The sequence below is a fragment of the Mauremys reevesii genome, linkage group 18, assembly GCF_016161935.1.
Source record: "Mauremys reevesii isolate NIE-2019 linkage group 18, ASM1616193v1, whole genome shotgun sequence".
Lineage (NCBI taxonomy): Eukaryota > Metazoa > Chordata > Testudines > Geoemydidae > Mauremys > Mauremys reevesii.
Window position 1 is genome coordinate 30776405 of NC_052640.1, and position 16759 is coordinate 30793163.

A 16759-nucleotide genomic window follows, 5' to 3' on the forward strand; every position below is an offset into this window, starting at 1 on the left:
TGCTCCCCAGGAGCCCAATTCGCCCATCTTTAGCATCTCCAGGAGCCTCTCCTCTGGGTGGCTCATCAGCCCTCCTTGGACATATCACACCTGGTGCACGCTCACACGGCAGAACCCAGGGCAGGGCTTAGTTTCATTTTCCTGATTGGGGGTGGTTTCCTGTTTGTGCTTCAACTCCTAAAAGGGAGACAGTCAGGGCCCTGATGAGAAAACTGGACTCAGAGCCCCTGACTCCTACAGTGACCAGACAGCAAGTGTGAAAAATCGGGACAGGGGTGGGGGGGTAATAGGAGCCTATATAAGAAAAAGACCCAAAAATCGGGACTTTCCCTATACAATTGGGACATCTGGTCACCCTACTGACTCCAGCCCTATAAGAGCAAAGAGCTCCTGGTGTGACTAGGGGCTGGTGGGGTGCAGTGGCGTAGCCAGGTTTTAACAGCAGGGGGAGCAAGCAAACATTAAAAAGGCGCCCCCCCTTGGCTCCTCCTCTGGCCACACCCCCCGGCTCCTCCGGCCACGCCACGCCCCCTCCCCCCTTTGGCTGGCTCCTCCGGTCACACTGCGGCCATGCTGCGCCCCCCCGGCCACGCCGCCCCCACCCATGGCTGTACAGGGAGGCTGGCAGAGGACAGAGGTACGAGGGGAGGTGAAGGGGAGGGAAAGGCAGGGGCACAGGGTACATGGGAGGGGTACATGGGGTATGGAGCTTGGGGAGGGGTTACCGGGGATGGGAGTGGGCTGGAGTCCCCGGAGCTCTCTGTGCAGAGGGGGCTGGAGCTGCCCCCAGGACCAGGAGAGCCTGGGAGGGGCTCGCCGTGTGCAGCACCAGCCCAGCTCAGCGCTGGCCCTACCTCCTGGGGGGTGGGGGAAGAAGGCAGCGAGCCCCGCCAGGCGCGGTCTGAGCGAGCTGCTTCCGCGCCGGCCTGCCGCAGCCGCCCGCCCCATGGCTCCTTCGGCCGTGTTGCTGGCAGTGCTGGCCGGCAGGCGCCGCTTCCGCCCCGCGATCAGCTATCTCCCTCCTGGGAGGGAGACACAGCTGGGAGACACAGCTGATCCGCGGGGGCGGGGCGGAAGCCGGGCAGGCAGTTCAGAGCGGAGCCCGTGAGGCGCCGCTTTTTTAAAAATGTGGGGAGGAGAAGCAGCTGCTTCTGATGCATCCCACTAGCTACGCTACTGGTGGGGCGCACTGCAGGGCACAGCAGTCTAGTCTTTGCTCCAGCCATCACTCTGGCAGGGCAGCTGCCTATCTGTGACATTGCCATCATGCTTGTCAATCACACCGTGGGCCTCCCCTGGCTCCCCTTCCTCCCTACTGCCAGCACAGGGGTCAATGTGTCCCTGCCCTCAATGGTTAGGTCACATGACAGCCATGACACCACACATACTGCATGACGGCCAGGTGTCGGGGACCACGGTGCCAGGCCTCTGCCCCATGTGAGATCAGCAGCTGCTGTGCTGCGGCTGTGCTCCCTGCGTGACCGGAGGTGTGTGGTGGTGACTGATCAGTGACAGCTGTGCCAGGCGCTGGTCCCCACGACACACAGCTGGAAGTCACATGATGCCCAAGGGAGATCATGTGAACATGGGGCGGTTCTTGCCATCCCCCCCTGAGGGGTCTGTGTGCTGCTTCCCCTTGCCACAGTGCGACATGCAGAAGCTGACGGTGGATGAGCTGAAGCGGTTGCTCTACGACACCTTCTGCGAACACCTGTCCATGAAGGACATTGAGAACATCATCATGACGGAGGAGGAAAGCCACATGGGCAATGCCGAGGAGTGCCCCGTCGACGTGGAGCGTAAGTGACCCTTCCCCAGCACTGCCACTCACTATTGCTACCATAGAGCCTAGGAGCATGGGCCAAGCCCCACGGTGCTAGGCTCCGTACAGACACTGCCCCAAGGAGCTTACAATCAGCGTCCAGGGACTTGCTGTCCATCTCTGCTGCTGCCTGAAGCAGCCAGACAGGGCTGGCCTTACCATGAGGCGAACTGATGCAGCCACCTCAGGTGCCAGACTGTGGAGGGGCCACTAGGACCCAGAGCGTAGAAAATTGTGTCTGCTGCTGGTGCACAGAGATGGTGGAGTGCTGTGCTGGAGGAAGGACAGCACAAGAGACATAACAGGCAGGCAGGAGAAAAGGTGAGAGGGAATAACAGAAAGCAGCAGGAGCTGCAGGGAGAGAGAGGAGGAGGAGCCCCCAGGGAGCCTGGACTGATTCACACCAGCTTCTCAGGGAGCTTCCTGGTTCCTGCTGCTTCCCTGAACCCACTTGAGGGGAACAGACAGTCAACTGAAGTAGTAGGAGCCAGTTAGGCCCTTAAGACGCTGATATCTTCCCTCACTCAGGCCCTGCTACCAGCCTGCTTATTTGTCCCCTTCAACTGAGTGTTGGGAGCCACTATAGCTGGCACAGAACAGCAGTCATGAGTGAAAGAAGAAAACGCCCCTCTGGGGCAGCATTCAGAAAAAGAAAGAAAGCAAAGGAAGCTTTTCTATCTAAGCAGGAAGGAGCTCTCCTGAGATACATAGACACAAATGTTTACGGGGAGCCTTCCGGCCCCAGTGAGGATGTGAGTGGTTAAACCCTCGAGATTTTTTTGTCCCATGCAGTTCTCATTCATTGAACTTGGTGGTCAGCGATGCAGCATCAGCTTCTACTGAGGCTGCCAAATTTTTTAATGTAATTCGAAGCATCTATGTATTTTTCTCTGCATCAACTCATCGATGGCAAATTTTGAAGCAACATCTGGGAACATCCTCTCTGACACTGAAACCACTGAGTGCCACACGATAGGAAATTCGAGCGGAGGTGATAAAGCCTATCAAACACCAAATTGGGAAGATAGATGATGCCATAGTTGCCATTATGGAGGATAATGCTATGACAGGAACTGTTCATGGGAGAACAGTGGCAGAGAGAAATGGAATCACCAGAAACTTACATAACTTCAAATTTCTGTGGGGCTTAGTGTTGTGGCATGCAGGGGCGGCTCTAGGAATCCCGCCGCCCCAAGCAGGGCGGCGTGCCACAGGGCACGCTCTGGCGGTCACCGGTCCCGCAGCTCCGGGGGACCTCTTGCAGACGTGCCTGCGGAGGTTCCGCTGGTCCCGCGGCTCCGGTGGCATGCCTGCGGGAGGTCCACCCGAGCCGCGGGACCAGCGAACCCTCCGCAGTCATGCCTGCGGGAGGTCCACTGGTCCCGCGGCTCCGGTGGACCTCCCGCAGGCATGACTGTGGAAGGTCCGCCAGAGCCGCCTGCCGCTCTGCCGGCAAAATGCCGCCCCAAGCGCGCGCTTGGCGCGCTGGGGTCTGGAGCCGGCCCTGGTGGCATGACATACTGTTTAACATAAACGTTGTAAGCAAGAGACTCCAAGGTGTTGACCTTGATATATCTGGAGCAACGGAACAACTGGACAAAGCAAAGTCATACCTACAGTCTTACCAGTCAGATGAGTCAGAACGTTTCAAAACGTTCTGAAGAGTGCACAGAAGTTGGCAGAGGAACTTCACACTTAAGCTATTTTCCCACCCATTCAAGAATACAAGAGTCACTGAAGAAGACATTTTGATTACGAGGCACGGGATAATCCCAGAAGAGACCCCAAACAACAATTCAAAGTTGAATTCTTTAACCGGGTGCTAGATTGTGTAATACAGTCAGTTGAAGAACGTTTCATGCAGCTCAAGGAACACAGCAGTATATTTGGGATGTTGTAGGATATTCCAAAACTCCTCACTATACCTGAAGAAGACCTACACCAGCAGTGCAGGGCACTAGAGACAGTGTTGACACATGATGACGTGCACGACGATGCGAGTGATTTTGGTGATGAACTGAAAGCCCTTTCAAGATACATTCCAGCAGGATCAATCCAAAGGCTATTCTGGAATATATGTGCACAAATAAGATGACCACCCTCTTTCCAAATGCTTTTGTTGTTCTGCACATACTTCTAACCCTTCCTGTAACAGTTGCCAGTGGAGAATGCAGCTTCTCCAAGCTGAAGTTAATAAAAACACATCTGCGCTCCACAATGACACAGGAGAGGCTGGTCGGCCTTGCAACCATCTCAGTAGAGCATGAGCTGGCCCAGACTGTGGACCTTCAAGAAGCAGTTCAAATCTTTGCAACCAAGAAGCAGGGCCGCCCAGAGGATTCAGGGGGCCTGGAGTCTTCGGCAGCGGGGGGCCCCCGCTACGGTGGTAATTTGGCAGTGGGGGGTCCTTCCGCTCTGGGACCCGCCGCCGAAGTGCCCCGAAGACCCGCCGCCGAATTACTGCCGAAGACCCGGCACTTCGGCGGTGGGTCCTGCTTCGGCAGTAATTCAGCGGAAGGACCCCCCGCCACTGAAGACCCGGAGCAGAAGAAGCTCTGGGGGCCCGGGCCCTGCAAGAGTTTTCCAGGGCCCCTGGAGCAAGTGAAGGACCCGGCTCCAGGGGCCCCGAAAAACTCTCGTGGGGGCCCCTGCGGGGCCTGGGGCAAATTGCCCCACTTGCCCCTTCCTCTGGGCAGCCCTGCCAAGAAGGCCCGAAAAGCAGCACTTTGATTATTCAAACAGAGAAAAATGCCAATGTTTACTATGCAGACAAGAAAAGTTACATTTGCTGTTCAGGTGTTTGAAAGTTAAGTGTTACTTAAAATTTTTGAACAAGGCATTTTAAGTTGTTAGTTCTCCTTTATTGGGGTGGGTAGCAGAGCAGTACGATGAGAGGAGTAGAACGGGAAGAAGGCAGAATTGAGACCTTTCAGAGTTTTGTCCCAAGCAAGGAGACATGGGGGCATCATTTGAGCTCCCCGCCTGAGGTGCCAAAATGTTGTGGGCCAGCCCTGCAGCCAGACCGCGGTAAGGAGCAAGCCATACTTGCAGTCCCTGTGCCCGTGTCACCTGCCCACATCAGCCACCTTGCCCCTACAGAGTTGTCTGGAGAAGCAGGGAGCAGGCCAGTGGGCTTGTTGTGATGCATCACGAGTGAATATGGGGCTTCCCATCCACCATGGGACACTGGGCTGTGTCCCTCTCCCCCCCGCCCAGTTCCCCCCTCTCAGGTCAGGGGGCAACCCAGGAGCATGAGACGGTCAGGCCATGTGTGGGTGGGGGTCCTTGGAGACCTTGGCTTTTCCCAGCACTCTGAGCTAGAGGCAGTTTTTGTGCAGTCTGAGTTGAGTGGCCATTTCACATCCGCCCTCTGGACCAGGACCGGCACCGCCAAGGCAGAGGGGATATTTGCCCCCCCCCACAATGCTCTTCAAGGGATCCCAGATTGTTGTCAGGAAGGCAGAGATAGGTCCCAGGTTAACCCATGCTAAGCAGAGCAACAGCAGCAGAGCTGTTTTCATCCTTTATAGAAATCACAGCTAAATACTAACAGAACCCAAATTTTACTTCTTTAAAACTCTTAAAGTGCAAGATTTTCCAGGGGCCTGTCTAGCCCCAGACTCCTGGAAGGCTGTTTGGCTTTTAAATAGCAACATCAAGGGGCCCCACAATACCCCCTTCCACTGCCTCCCTGGTCTCCTTGCTGCCATAAGCCTTTCCCCCAGCACTTCTCTGGGCTCTTTGTAACACTGAGCACCATCTAGGGCTTCTCCCCAGAGGTCCAGTGCCTGCCTTTGGGTCAGAGCTGGCCACAAGGGCTTGCTCCAGATCTGTGTCTTCTCCCAGGTCATCAGCCTGCAGGAGTCATCCTTCTTCCCCACAGTCTCACCAATCTCTGGTCCTAGACTGCCAAGGTCCTTTCCCTCTCTCCCTGCAGGCCCCCCTGCTGCTGCCAGCTTCCTGTCTTTATAGTCATCACCCAGCTCCTTCCCCAGCTAGGCTTCACCCTCAATAAGGCCTGGCCCACCCTCCAGGTGCAGCCAGGCAAGTTAATTGCTCCCCCAGGCTCACATTCCTCCTTTCAGAGCCAGGACGAGGTATACAGCCTGTCAACACAGGGCATGACAAAAATGATTGCAGCCCTGGAGAAAATCCCATACAAGGAGAGATTGAAAGGATCTCGGGCTGTTTAGTTTAGAGAGGAGACAAATAAGAGGGGCCATGGCAGAACCTAATGTCTAGAAGGACAGCTGGCCTGTTCTGCCCCAGAGATGGCTGCATTTTGATAATGGGTAAGGTAAGGTCTTATCCCTAATTGCCTAAGGGAATCAAAGTGCACTTCCTGATTTCTAACTGTACACTCCTCTCTCATTAGGGGATTCCCTGAACTCTGATTGGCTGAGGAGTTCTGAGTTGTATGACTATAGAGTTATTTATCAGTCATGGTACAGTATGCAAATCCCAGTGTTCTGATTGGCTGACAATCAGAGCATTGTTAGGCAATCACAGCGTAGGGCTTTGTACTTTCTTGAGTAGATATATTACAATTATGCAAATACATCTGCTCTGATTAGCTGCAGTAAATCCCTCTGCACTGATTGGCTACTGCTCTCAATATGAGGCCAACAAATATGGCTGATTAATATGTGGCTCCCCTGTCCACACCCTATTCCCCAGCCCACCCAAGAGAATGTCAAGTCATCACATTCTGGACATGTACACTTCTGAGCTCCCCGTACTCCCTGTATTCTACACACATCTCGTGGAGGTCACCACCTTCTACCCATGTATACTCCATGTTTCAGACATGTCACCCTGTCTAGTCACATGTACACCACAGAGGTCACAAATATTTCCATACAGCATCTACACACACTGGAGATCACCATGTTCCATGCACATGTGGTTGGTAGAGATCACTGTGTTCCACACCCACCTGGCCAGTAGAAGTCACTGTGTTCCATACCCACATGGACTGTGGATGTTGCTGCCCCACAAGGGCTCTGATTCAGTAAAAGCAGTACAGTCTCTATGCTCAGCCACTGCAGAGACCATTGGGATCTTTGTACATCTAGAACATGGTGACATTTGCGAGTACCCAACATCACAGGCCTTCTGGGTGAGGAAAGGCGCTGACATGCTGCCCAATGCCTCTCCCTGAGGAGCCAGGGACTGCGCCAGCCAGAGATACTGAGTCTTATTACTCCTTTTTTTTTTTTACTTTAATTAAGAAAGTGACTGTTCTACTCTGGCTCTGGGCTGCTCGGAATTTTAATGCAGGAGGAGGCCTCTTGGGTGCTTTGCGGGCCAGCTGCCGCTCTGCATGGCAAGTGGCAAAGCACCATGCCAGGGCTTTGCAGCAAAGCCACCTGGCATCTTGGAGGGAGCCTGCACAGTGACTCCCACACCTGCAGCATCCCAGGTAGGAGATGCCAGGAACTTCCTAGCAGGAAGGACTGCAAGCAGGGACAGCAAATGGAAGGAAGCAGAAGGCTGCCTGAAGTCGCTGTGTGTGAAGGGTGTGGGTGAATCTTTCAGATGAGCCTGGGAGTAGGGGAGTGACAGAAGACACCAAACTAACCTGCATCTCCCCTTCCTCTCTCTCCCCCACTTCCCCCGCAGCCTGCTCGAACCAGCAAATCCGACAGACGTGTGTCCGGAAGAGCCTCATCTGCGCCTTCGCCATCGCTTTCATCATCAGCGTCATGCTGATCGCCGCCAATCAGGTGCTGAGGAGCGGGATGAAGTAACCCAGACAGACAGACTGCTTACCAGAAGAACAAAGACACACAGACATATATAAATATATATATATATATATTATAGAATATATACACAAAGGGGGGAGGAAAAAAACAAACTATTCTTCCATGGAACGTGTCCTGTGCACACCCACCAACTCCTCACCCACATCTGCCCTTCCCCTCCTCCGCTGGGAGCGCCCTTCCAGGAGATGGGGCCATCGTGTCTGCTGAGCGCATGGGTTCCCCTGAGGCGGCTCCCACTCGCCTCAGGGCAAGAGAGGTCACCTGGACTCGCATGGCTGTTTGTGGAACATTTAGATTAAAACAAAAGTGCATGTACCGTGCATGGAGTCCCCCCCCATTCTGAGTGATGCAATAGCGTGTGCTTTTATAACCGGAGATTAGAGTCCTATCAGATATATAATATATTCTATATCTCTATATTTATGATAAACCAAATCATCCCGTAAGCAATACACACTCATTGAGATTTTCTATTTGAGATTCGGGCATTGCATGGACCTCAATAACAAGGGCTGGATTCCACCACTAGCTGTAGCACCATCTCCCCATAACCATCTCCACACGTCCCAGAAACCATACACTTTTCACCTCAGCTGTGCTGCTGTTGTCATCAGGGAGCCTGTTGTATATGGCCCTGGGTATGGGGGCATTGGCAAAGACAGGCTGCAGGAATCGTCAGGTTTTACACTCAGTCTGTACTGCAGCTCGGGTCCCGTTGCCATCAGAAAATCCACATGAGACATTCCCTAACTGCTCATGCCAGGGCATGAATAAAGCTCCCTATCAGAAAGGGGCATCCGGGCTCGCCAAGGGAGCTCACACTGTGTGTGACTCATCTGCTTTTGGCCTGTTCAGCCCCCTCTGGGACTGTCCTACAGACTATGCCCAATTGCCCACATCTTCCAGTGTGGCCTAGTGAACAGACCAGTGGACTGGGACCTGGGTTCTGTTCCCAGCTATGTCAGTGGCCTACTGAGTGACCTTAGGTAAGTCTCTGTACCTCAGTTTCCCCAGCTGTAAAATAGAGATAATGCTGCTTCCTTGATGAAAAGTGCTGTATAACAGCCGGGTTATTAGCCCAGTAACCCTCTGGGCCCCAAAGATAGTCATTGATTGCAGAATGTAGCTGGCCATAGTCTGTCCTTGATCACATCACCACCCCTCTTTGAGAGGGGGCTGCCTCAGCTCTCAGCCCCTCTGTGTCCTGTCTGGAGAGCCACTTCTGAACTGCCTTCCTGACACAGCCCTCTCGTCCCATGTCACCTCTGTGTGCTCCCTCCCCGTGTCTATCCCTGACCACCACACACACACACGCCCCTACAGCCTGGATGTAGCATCAGACCAGTGTGAATTTGGGTTTCTTTTTTTTTATGTTCAATCCAAATAAAAATGGAATTTATAAACTGATCTCGGTGTGGCCGGGTCTGGCTGTGATTGGGAGCGATCCTGGCCTGGGGCAAATCCTGCAGAGTGCTGGGGCGGGACTGGACCCCAGCACCCCGGCAGCTTTTCTATGGGACACAAGGGGGACATGTGCAGCTCCAGGTGAGTGAGGGGTGGGGGGCTGGGAAATGAGGGCAGCTGGTGCTGGCGCTATAGGTGGGAGGCGTGGGTGTGTCGGGGAGTACAGGGTGTGTTGGGTGGGGGGTGAGGCGGGGCTGGGTACAGGTAGGGCAAGTCTGAGCGGTTACAAAGGGAAGTGGGTGGAGCTGAGGGGTGTGTTGGGGTGACTAAGTGCTGGCAGGGGTGACTGCAAAGGGAGGTGGGTGGGGCATGGGGTGAATGGGGGTAAGGGCATGGCTGGGTTCAGAGGGAGGTGGGGGGCATGGGGTGAGTGGGGGTAAGCGCATGGCTGGGATCAGAGGGAGGTGGGGGCATGGGATGAGTGTGGGTAAGGGCATGGCTGGGTTCAGAGGAGGTGGGGGCATGGGGTGAATGGGGGTAAGGGCATGGCTGGGTTCAGAGGAGGAGGGGGCATGGGGTGAGTGGGGGTAAGGGCATGGCTGGGTTCAGAGGGAGGTGGGGGCAGGGGGGGAGTGGGGGTAAGGGCATGGCTGGGTTCAGAGGGAGGTGGGGGCATGGGGTGAATGGGGGTAAGTGCATGGCTGGGTTCAGAGAGAGGAGGGGGGCATGGGGTGAGTGGGGGTAAGGGCATGGCTGGGTTCAGAGGGAGGTGGGGGCCATGGGTGTGCCGGGAGGTGGGGGGGCTGGAGTTAGCTGTGGCTCTGTGTAACTGGCAGGTGTCTTTAGAGACATCACCTTTGAAAACAACGTTCCTTTAAGACAAACTCTTCAGGCAGCACCAGTGAGGCTGGTGTCCGCTCGTGCCCAGCCCAGAGGCACCCAGCGCCATGCCACAGGCTGGAATATGGGGCCGTTGTTTCACATACACCCTTCAAAGCTGCACTGTCTACACTGGGCTCTTCTAACTGCCACTCCCAACAGACCTTCCATAGACCCAGGTTCCTGACCCACATGGGCTTGGTGTGCGCAGATCTGGGGGCTGGCAGAAAAATATAACCCAGACCACAGCATCGGCTGGGAACTGGGAGCAGCTTCCATCCTGCCCAGGCAAGTTATGGCTAATGGTGGTAGCAGCTAAGTAACTTAGGTCTGGTCTACACTACGGGAGGGGTGGGGGGGTCGAACTAAGGTACGCGACTTCAGCTACGCGAATAGCGTAGCTGAAGTCGAACTACCTTAGTTCGACTGACTTAGCCGTCCAGATGCGGCGCGGTCGAACTCCACGGCTCCAAGGCCATCGCCGTTCGCGGTGGTGGAGTTCCGGAGTCGACCGGAGCACATGGGAAGTTCGAACTATTGCGTCTTGATTAGACGCGATAGTTCGAACTCCGAGAAGTCGAACTCACTGCGTCGACCCGCGCGGTAAGTATGGACCTACCCTTAGATTCAGAGATTCCAAGGCCAGAAGGGCCCATTGTGATCCTCTAATCTGACCTCCTGTGTAGCCAGGGCCAGCTCCAGGCACCAGCGAGGGAAGCAGGTGCTTTGGGAGGCCAATGGAAAGGGGTCTGGGTCTTCAGCAGCAATTTGGCAGCGGGTCCTTCCGTCCTTCTCGGAGGGAAGGACCCGCTGCCAAAGAATGAAGCGGCACAGTAGAGCTGCCACCGATCGCACCTTTTTTTTTTTTTCCGCTTTGCCGCTTGGGGCGGCAAAAAAGCTGGAGCTGGCTCTGTTTGTAGCACAGGCCAGAGACCTGCCCCACCATAATTTCATTTGGAGACCCCTAGTTCTTGTGTTATGAGAAGGGGTAAATAACATGTAACCCCCAAGGAGATGACCTAGATTCCTGGGGCTCTGTCTGCTGGCAGCTCAGGGAGGGGGAGCCAAGGCAAACTCAGAGTCTGCCCAGCAACCAATAGGGAGTGAGATGCCCCTCCCAGGGAGTCCAGGAAAGGGGAGAAGCCACTTTGGAGAGACTGGAGCCAGCCAGGGCAAGGGCAGGACTGGCTGTGTGGGGAGCTGGTGAGTCCCAGGCCTGCAGGCAGGTTCCCCCTGAGAACTGGCCTCTAGGGACCTGACAGCAGATCCCCCAGCTGGGTTTTTGTTCCCCACAGATGATTCCCAATTGGTAGCGTTTGCTGGGAAATTTCCCCAGCCAGGCTGGGTTCACCTCCAGCTCCTTAGGTGAGACTAGTCTCATAGACTTTAAGGTCAGAAGGAACCATTATGATCATCTAGTCTGACCTCCTGCACAACGCAGGCCACAGAATTATAATTGGAGATATACCAATCTCCTAGAGCTGGAAGGGACCTCGAAAAGTCATTGAGTCCAGCCCCCTGCCTTCACTAGCAGGACCAATTTTTGCCCCAGATCCCTAAGTGGCCCCCTCAAGGATTGAACTCACAATGCTGGGTTTAGCAGGCCAATGCTCAAACCACTGAGCTATCCCTGAATCTCACCCACCCACTCCTGTAACAAACCCCTAACCTATGTCTGAGTTATTGAAGTCCTCAAATCGTGGTTTGAAGACCTCAAGCTGCAGAGAATCCTCCAGCAAGTGACCCGTGCCCCATGCTGCAGAGGAAGGCGAAAAACCTCCAGGGCCTCTGCCAATCTGCCCTGGAGGAAAATTCCTTCCTGACCCCAAATATGGCGATCAGTTAAACCCTGAGCATGTGGGCAAGATGCACCAGCCAGCACCCAGGAAAGAATTCTCTGCAGTAACTCAGATCCCATCCCATCTAACATCCCATCCAAGAACACTGGGCATACTTACCTGATGAAAATTTGGCAATTGATCTTTGATCAATTGTCAAAATTAGGCTATCCCATCATATCATCCCCTCCATAAACTTATCAAGCTTACACTTAAAGCCAGATATGTCTTTTGCCCCCACTACTCCCCTTGGAAGGCTGTTCCAGAACTTCACTCTTCTAATGGTTAGAAACCTTCATCTAATTTCAAGTCTAAACTTCCTAGTGTCCAGTTTATATCCATTTGTTCTTGTGTCCACGTTGGTACTAAGCTTAAATAATTCCTCTCCCTCCCTAATATTAATCCCTCTGATATATTTATAAAGAGCAATCATAACTCCCCTCAGCCTTCTTTTGGTTAGGCTAAACAAGCCAAACTCTTTGAGTCTCCTTCCATAAGACAGGTTTTCCATTCCTCAGATCATCCTAGTAGCCCATCTCTGAACCTGTTCCAGTTTGAATTCATTCTTCTTAAACATGGGAGACCAGAACTGCACACAGTATTCCAGATGAGGTCTCACCAGTGCCTTGTATAACGGTACTAACACCTCCTGCTAGTCCAGGGCTGCTGCCTGCTGTGTGTGTGACTGGAGGCTGGGCTAGGAGGCTACAGTTTGGATGTTAGGGTAGTTGTATAACCTACACCTTGAGCCCTGCACTCCTTTGTGGTGAAGGGAAATCCTGGGACCGACGCAGCCTGACTCCTGCCTGAGGAGGATCCCTGCCAGCAGACAGCAGCCCCTCTGCAGTGACTGAGGAGTCCCACGTCATCTTCAAACCTGAGGATCGTTCATGGAGTTTGTGAGTACACCAGCTTTTAGTTAGTTAGTCAGAGAATTTGTTTTGGGGACCCCCTATTCCCTGAACTGTGTCCTCAAGCCAGGGAGCGAGGGTTTGAGGATTTTATAATCTGCTGCTTACTACACCTGTGGAGGGATTCACCACCTCCTCCCACTTGTGAGTCCTTTGGGCTGTACTGAACCCAGTCAGCCGCACTGCTACACCTCTGCAGGGAAGGAGTTTGTGGTTATAGGTCATCAAGGGCCCCAGCAAAGTACGCGTACCAACGGGACACTAAGTTTAAATTTGCTACATCAAGTCATGGGTATTTTCAGTGTGGGCACCGGTGACCGTAAAAATAGTGTTTCACCCTGTTATGTTGTATTTGTCTCCTGTTTAATATAATTATTGTGTTGAATATATTTTTATGTGTTTGTGTTATTTCTTGGAAGTCTCCAGTTATCTGGCAAGTTCGTGGGGATTCCTCTGTAGTTAGAATTTTCCGTCCAAGCTGCCCTGGTGACCCTGCCAGGAAGGCGCGAGGGGGGTGGAGGCACCGACAAATAATTTCATAGAAAAAAATAAAGATACACCCTGATGGCTGGGTGGCGGGATCCAAAAGAACCCAGACCTGTCCATCAAAACCTGTAAGAGGATTGGCATTAAAGGAGGTAACCAGGTGGAGAGGGGCACTACAAACACTTCCTTATTTAATTTCTCTACACCAGTCATGATTTTATAGACCTCTATCATATCCCCCACCCCCCTTAGTAGGGTTACCAGATAGCAACTGTGAAAAAACAGGACGTGGTAAGGGGTAATAGGTGCCAATATAAGAAAAAGTCCCCAAAAACGGGACTGTCCCTTTAAAAACAGGACATCTGGTCACCTTGCCCCTTAGTCATCTTTTCCAATCTGAAAAGTCCCAGTCTTGTTAATCTCTCCTCATACAGAAGCTGTTCCATACCCCTGTCAGTGGGAGCTACCTGTATCTGGGGAGGGATAGCTCAGCAGTTTGAGCATTGGCCTGCTGAACACAGGGGTATGAATTCAATCCTTGAGGGGGCCATTTGGGGATTGGTCCTGCTTTGAGCAAGGGGTTGGACTACATGACCTCTTGAGGTCCCTTCCAACCCTAATAATCTATGATTCTAATCATATTTGTTGCCCTTTTCTGTACCTTTTTCAATTCCAATACATCTTTTTTGAGTTGGGGTGACCAGACCTGCACATAGTATTCAAGAGGTGAGCATACCATGGATTTATATAGAGGCAATATGATATTTTCTGTCTTGTTATCTATCCCTTTCTTAATGATTCACAACATTGTTTGCTTTTTTTGACTGCCGCAGCACATTGAGTGGATGTTTTCAGCAAATTAAGTTTTGTGAGATCCCTTTGTAACTCTTTGCAGTATGCTTTCACTTAACTATCTTGAGAAGTTTTGTATCATCTGCAAATTTTGCCATCTCACTGTTCACCCCTATTTCCAGATCCTTATGAATATATTGAATAGGACTGGGCCCAGTACAGACCCCTGGGAGATGCCACTATTTACCTCTCTCCATTCTGAAAATTGACCATTTATTCCTACCCTTTGTTTCCTGTCTTTTAACCAGTTACTGATCCATGAGAGCACCTTCCCTCTTATCCCATGACAGCTTACTATGCTTATGAGCCTTTGGTGAGGGACCTTGTCAAAGGCTTTCTGAAAATCTAAGTACACTATATCCACTGGATCCCCCTTGTCCACATACTTGTTGACCCCCTCAAAGAATTCTAGTACATTGGTGAGATATGATTTCTCTTTACAAAAAACATGTTGACTTTTCCCCCAACAAATCATGTTCATCTCTGTGTCTGATAATTCTTTTCTTTATTATAGTTTCGACCAGTTTGCCCAATACTGAAGTTTGGCTTACTGGCCTATATTTGCCGGGATCACCTCTGGAGCCCTTTTTAAAAATTGGTGTCACATTAGCTATCCTCCAGTCATCTGGTACAGAAGCTGATTTAAATGATAGATTACATATCACAGTTAGTAGTTCTGCAATTTCACATCTGAGTTCCTTCAGAACTCTTGGGTGAATACCATCTGGTCCTGGTGACTTATTACTGTTTAATTTATCAGTTTGTTCCAAACCGATGCAAAGAATTCATTTAGTTTCTCCGCAGTTGTCTTATCTTCCTTGAGTATCATCTTGATTGTCCAGTGGCCCCACTGATTGTTTAGCAGGCTTCCTGCTTCTGATGTACTTAAAAAATATTTTTGCTGGTATTTTTTGAGTCTTTGGTTAGCTGTTCTTCAAATTCTTTTTTGGCCTTCCTAATTACATTTTTACACTTCATTTGCCAGAGTTCATGCTCCTTTCTATTTTCCTCAACAGCATTTAACTTCCACTTTTTAAATGATGCCCTTTTTGCCTCTCGCTGCTTCTTTTACTTTGTTGTTTAGCCATGGTGGCACTTTTTTGGTTCTTTTACTATGTTTTACATGCACTATTGTGGGAGAATTCCTGCATTAGAAGAAAGAGGGTTCCTTAGAAGGATCAGAGGGGCAAATATACCACCTGGGGGCAAATGGTCACAGAGGGAGAACCCCAGGTAGACACACACATGTGACAAACAGCCCCTTTGAGATCTGCAAGAGCCTCTATGGCCAGCTTCAGATGGTGGCCCAGTGGTTAGGGTATTAATCGAGAGATAATAATTAAGAGAGCCGGATTCAATTCCCTGTGTATGCGCAACATGCCTCAGGTGATACATGACCAGGCTTAATCTCCGAATTTGGCCCACTGGTTGGGTCATTAGCTTCCCCAGCTGGGGCTGGGTACTGACAGGGAGCGTGATGTGAACACTGATCCATGCCCCCACCCAGACTCCCTGTGTGCCCTGGGACAAGTCACTTAATCTCTCTGGCCTCAATTCCCAGGAATAGAGTGGGGAGATGTCGCAAGGGTAAGGACAGCAGAGTCTGAGGCACTCAGGTATTATGGGAGTGTCATGGAGTGCCCGCCCCACACTGGGATCTCAAGGGTTACTAGAGCCCTAGGGAGGCTGTGCAAGAGGCAGCCAATCACAGAAGGGCTTATAGGAGCAGCCAATCAGGGCTGGGCTGGCCCATATAAGAAGAGCCCATATAAGTTTCGGTCACTCCCTGGAGCTTGAGGAGGGAGGTGGACTGGCTGCCTTGCCTGCGGAGGGCAGCAAGTACCCTGGACAGAGCAGTGCTGCAGGCAGAGACCCAAGGAGATAAAGGCAGTTCCTGGCCACCTGTAGGGATCTGCAGGCTGAGGCCCTGAGGCAAGGGCAAAGAAGGTACTGGGGAAGTGGCCCAAGAAGATCTACAGAGGAGTCGGAGGGGACACAGCAAATGGGGGCCACCTTCAGAGTCCCTGGACCGGGACCCAGAATAGTGAGTGGGCCCAAGTGGGGGAAACGGAGTGTGACACAGCCCACAGTGTGAAGACAACGCCGCGGTCCTGGGAGTGATGTGGGCAGGACCGACTCTAGGCACCAGCGTTCCAAGCATGTGCTTTGGGCAGCACTTTTAAAGGGGCAGCATTCCTTTCTTTTTTTCTCCAGTGGCGGCACTCTGGTTTTTTAGGGGTTTTTTTGCTTCGGCATTGGATTGGATGAATGGACTATAAGGTGGATAGAAAGCTGGCTAGATTGTCGGGCTCAACGAGTAGTGATCAATGGCTCGATGTCTAGTTGGCAGCCAGCATCAAGCAGAGTGCCCCAAGGGTCGGTCCTGGGGCCAGTTTTGTTCAACATCTTTAATGATCTGGATGATGGGATTAATTGCACCCTCAGCAAGTTCACAGATGACATTAAGCTGGGGAGAGAGGTAGATAAGCTGGAGGGTAGGATAGAGTCCAGAGTGACCTAGACAAATTGTAGGATTGGGCCAAAAGAAATCTGATGAGGTTCAACAAGGACAAGTGCAGAGTCCTGCACTTAGGAAGGACGAATCAAATGCACTGCTACAGGATGGGGACTGACTGGCTAAGCAGCAGTTCTGCAGAAAAGGACCTGGGGATTACAGTGGACAAGAAGTTGGATATGAGTCAGTGATGTGCCCGTGTTGCCAAGAAGGCCAATGTCATATTGGGCTGTATTAGTAGGAGCATTGCCAGCAGATCGAGGGAAGTGATTATTCCTCTCTAT

At 52.1% G+C, this 16759-nt stretch overlaps 1 protein-coding gene across 1 annotated transcript in view; it reads left to right on the forward strand.

Annotated features, from left to right (window-relative positions):
* The window catches only part of CABP7 (calcium binding protein 7), a 61827-nt gene extending 54226 nt beyond the window's left edge, over positions 1-7601 (forward strand). The window contains exons 5-6 of the mRNA XM_039505447.1: positions 1646-1799; positions 7445-7601. Coding sequence (XP_039361381.1) covers positions 1646-1799; positions 7445-7572 — 282 coding nt within the window. The 3' untranslated portion in view covers positions 7573-7601. The remainder of the gene's footprint in view (positions 1-1645; positions 1800-7444) is intronic.
* Positions 7602-16759: the final 9158 nt, after the last annotated feature.